The 4,502-nt window shown below is 44.9% G+C and overlaps 1 protein-coding gene across 1 annotated transcript in view; it reads right to left on the bottom strand.

The window, feature by feature from the left end:
* musk (muscle, skeletal, receptor tyrosine kinase) overlaps positions 1-4,502 on the bottom strand; it is a 16,656-nt gene that overhangs the window by 6,836 nt on the left and 5,318 nt on the right. Inside the window, exons 7-12 of the mRNA XM_025062067.1 lie at positions 3,038-3,197; positions 2,701-2,707; positions 1,337-1,594; positions 862-1,040; positions 755-778; positions 438-671 (exon numbers count right to left, since the gene is read on the bottom strand). Coding sequence (XP_024917835.1) covers positions 438-671; positions 755-778; positions 862-1,040; positions 1,337-1,594; positions 2,701-2,707; positions 3,038-3,197 — 862 coding nt within the window. The remainder of the gene's footprint in view (positions 1-437; positions 672-754; positions 779-861; positions 1,041-1,336; positions 1,595-2,700; positions 2,708-3,037; positions 3,198-4,502) is intronic.

Here is a 4,502-nt window from a genome sequence, read left to right as displayed (position 1 = left end):
GTGATTGATGAGTAGTAAATAATGTCATGTGTTTGTTGATTAAAGACAATGTTTCTGAAGTAGAAACAGACGAAGAAATGAAGTGTTTCTGCCTCCACTTCAGACTCAGAGCTGGACTTTAGTCTGGGATCAAGTTATCACACACACACACACACACACACACACACACACCTCTGTGCTGCACATGTGGGTGAATGTTAATTGCTTCCAGAGGCAGGATGTGACATGAGCCCCTCCCTCCTTTTACTCTCCCTCTCTCTCCCTCTCTCTCCCTCCATCTCTCTCCTTCTCTCTCTATCTCTCTCTCTCCTTCTCTCTCTCTCTCTCTCCACCCAGTTTCTGAGGAGACCAACCCTCTCCACTGGTCCACAGTCCCAGTCTGGGACTCCAGGGTTAGTGTCTAAAAACTGGATTCTCCTGTTCTTAGAAATGTCAGCCCCTGGAGGAATTGAGTTTGTCACCCCCTGCAGGGTGGGTGGGGTGGATACAAGTTATCAAATGTATTTGGAAGAGTTCATATTTGAAGTCTTCATACACTGCATACTGCAAATAAGTGCAAAGTACTGTGTTGTGAGCGTGTACCTGTTGAGCCCAGGGCTGACAGGAAGTCCCAGAGCTGGTCACGTTCACGCCGCCCTGGTAGAAACGACCTCGGTCGTTGTAACAGGACGCTGAGTTCAAATGGTTCAAATAGTTACAATGGTTAGTTCTGCTGTTGAGAGTACTGTATATGAGGTCAAAGGTCAGTACTCACTGGTGACGTGGTCTTTCTTCACATCTAAAGAGAGAAAGTGAACAGGGTCAGAGGTCAAATCCCGGCCTAGAGTGTGAAGAAGAATCACGCACTCGGTGGTTTCTTACCTACAAAAGGGACATGAGTGCAAACCTCTGGCTCTGGGCCCAGGCTGGGCAGGACCTGACAGTTGGGCAGCGGTGAACTGGGAGCACTGGAACCAGTGACCGAGCTGAAGAGTCCGGACTGGAGCAGGGCCAGCCACTCTTTCTGACAGTAGAGCTCCTTCACAGCCAGACAGTGTTCTCTGATGGATGAACACACACACACACACACACACACACACACGTACGTGTGTCAACCAACAGACCGTAGTGTCTAGAACTTGAGCTCAGGTCTGATCAGACAAACATTGGTTCTAAGTCCAGTCGCAGATGTGATCCGGCACGAACCACGAGGATATATTTTATAAGACGTAGAGCTTCAACCGTACATCAACAAGAGCGCCACCTCCTGCTCACCTCCTGCTCCTGGAATCTTACATTTTCTTTCGCTAACTCTACTTTACCCAGTGAAAGTGAACCAAGACCCAGACCAGTCTACCTGCAGACGGGTTTGGGTGCAGGTCCCAGTCCTGATGGGTTGCAGTCAGGGAAGGAGTGATGACAGAGTAGAGAACGTAGAGCTGGAGCACACAGAGGACCCAGGCCGTCCAGATCTGTCGACCAACTCTGGACCTGATCCTCCTGCGTGTCCTCGGAGAGAGAGGAGTTGAAGAAAACCAGAGAATGATCTGGAAGGACGGTGCGGCAGACGTCTCCTCTGTAGGCGCTGCAGTACCCTGCCACGCCTTTGTAGAGTCTGGGAGAAGAAGAAGGAGACAAAGAACTGGCGTCTCCGTTTAAAACAAAAAAAATAAGGGGACGGACGGACGGGGGGGGGTCGTCAGTTATGAAAATACCCTGAGAATATTTGATTTGGTGATGAAAGAAAAAAAAACAGGTTTTATGTTCGGCTAACCTTGGCTAACCTTGGCTAACCTTTAGCTTTCATAACACATGAATAAAACTGCGTTGGCAGCCAATATATTTATATATGCATGTACATTGTACTGGGTTAGTTGGCTAGTTGGTTAGTTGCTTTTATGTTCACTAAAGGATGTATCGGCTAACCTTGGCTAACCTTGGCTAACCTTGGCTAACCTTTGCTAACCTTTAGCTTTCATACCACATGAATAAAACTGCGTTGGCAGCCATTATATTTATATATGCATGTACATTGTACTGGGTTAGTTGGCTAGTTGGTTAGTTGGCTAGTTGGTTAGTTGTTAGTTGGTTAGTTGGTTAGTTGGTTAGTTGGCTAGTTGGTTAGTTGGCTAGTTGGTTAGTTGTTAGTTGGTTTGTTGGTTAGTTGGTTAGTTGGCTAGTTGGTTAGTTGGCTAGTTGGTTAGTTGGCTAGTTGGTTAGTTGTTAGTTGGTTAGTTGGTTAGTTGGTTAGTTAGCTAGTTGGTAAGTTGGTTACTGATAAGTCAACAGCTGAAGCATTTTAGGAAATACAAAAATATAAAATCAAGGTCAAAATGTCATCAATAACATTGTCGTCACGGCCTGGATGCAGGGGCTTCGTGGGCCAGATGTGGCCCCTGGACCTGGAGTTTACCAACCACGCAGGAACAAAAAAAACTATAATATATATATATATAATATAACGAGCAAAAAGAAATAAATAAATATTATTTTGTATTAGTAATTTGGCATTACTGACATAAAAAGATAAAAATACTATCATGTACTATTGTGTAGTAATACTACTGTGGTGTTTGAAGTTGTCAAAGCATGGTGAGGCTCTGTAATACTTCAGGGCTGTATTTCACCTTCCCTTCATCAGGTTTCCGACTCAAACCTCGTCTTCATCACATGATCTACGACCGACGTGCACGAATCAAAAGTGGTGATAAATTCTCTTACCTCCATTCTACGGAGAAGTGACAAAGTCCAGAAGACGATGGACGAGGGAGAAGAAGGAGGGAGAAGAAGGAGAGGAGACGAGACAGAGAGGTTAGAGGAGACACAACCATGACCTGCTCCCACTGAGCCACAGCTGAGACTGAGGCTCCACCAGGTGGACACACACACACACAGGCAGACAGACGGGGTGTGTGTGTGTGGCCAAAAGGAGTGTGTTTTTGTTTTTCTGGGGTGTCAGGGACGAACAGCTGAGGACACACAGGACGTCACTGCAATAACACTGAGCCACAGCACATGGATCAGTGTGTGTGTGTGTGTGTGTGTGTGGTGACCTCACCTGTGACGGTGACTCTGGCTGTTGCTTTGACGGTGTTGGCTCCGGCGCTGTGTCTGTTGGACGCCAGGCAGGTGTAAAGAGCCGGTTTGTTGACCGTCACTCTGAGAACGGACAGAACCGCTTCTCCCACCAGAGTTTCTTCAACTGCCGCTCCTGAGAGCTGAGACACAGTATTACTGTACTGGACACAGTATTACTGTACTGGACACATATTACTGTACTGGACATGGACACAGTATTACTGTACTGGACAGAGTATCTGTTTTCTCCTCATGTTACTACAACAAAAAGTTAAAAACTACCTTGTTATATACATACATGTATGTATATGTATATGTATATACGTATATATGTATATACATGTGGCGCTTTCACCCAGAGCCAATGTCTCTGTCATTGGTGTGGAACCCCAGGGTTCACCTCCTGGGCAAGTTCGAATCTCGGTCAGGGCGGCTGGTACCTTCCAGTGGACTCACCACCCGTAGGAAGCTTTGGGGGGTTGGTACGGTGCAGTGTGATGTGGGTGGAGACTGCTGCCCCCGCGACCCGGTAACGGATAAGCGGATGAAAATGGATGGATGGATGGATGGATGTATATACATATACTTATATATGTATATACATCATATATATGTATATAGGTATATACATATATACGTATATATGTATATACATTATATATGTATATAGTACATATATATGTATATATGTATATACATTACATATATATGTATACAGTACATATATATGTATATATGTATATACATTATATATATGTATACAGTACATATATATGTATATATGTATATACATTATACATATATGTATACAGTACATATATATGTATCCCTCTCCTATCAGTTTTGTCCCACCGTGAAAAGGTCAAATCCACGAAGTAGTCGAGATAGTTATTATATTATTAACGTATATATTATATATTTACCCTTTATGAACCTCCTCCCCCCACTCTGTTATCACCCCCCACCCACACATACACAGTTATATTCACAGAAGTAAACGACTCAGAGTGGCCGACAGACAGGGGGAGACACTGAGATGCTATGATGCATGAGCCAATCAGGGTGTGGAATAGAAGAGCACGCTCCAGTACACCAAGTACACCAAGTACACCAAGTACACCAAGTACAGTAGTATACTGTGTACAATCTGGTCCAGGTGAACTAATCTACCAGCAATCGTTCGCAAATGTCTTATCGCAACTTCAAAATCAGAATCCACATTTTCAAAGACAAAAAAACGTGTGTTTTTTTCTGTCCTGTTGAATTTACTGTCACACACACACACACACACACACACACACTTTCATTAGTCATTACGAGCCTGTAACCACATTAACATGTCCACTGTGATAATGGACCAGCTTCCCATTAGAGCCCACCGCCCCCCCCCCCCCCCCCCCCCCCCCTGCCCTGCTCTTTTTTTCCTTTCCCTCCTCCGCGCGTGG

Source organism: Cynoglossus semilaevis, chromosome 14, assembly GCF_000523025.1.
Source record: "Cynoglossus semilaevis isolate Cse_v1.0 chromosome 14, Cse_v1.0, whole genome shotgun sequence".
NCBI lineage: Eukaryota > Metazoa > Chordata > Actinopteri > Pleuronectiformes > Cynoglossidae > Cynoglossus > Cynoglossus semilaevis.
This window is presented reverse-complemented; position numbering and strand designations above follow the sequence as displayed.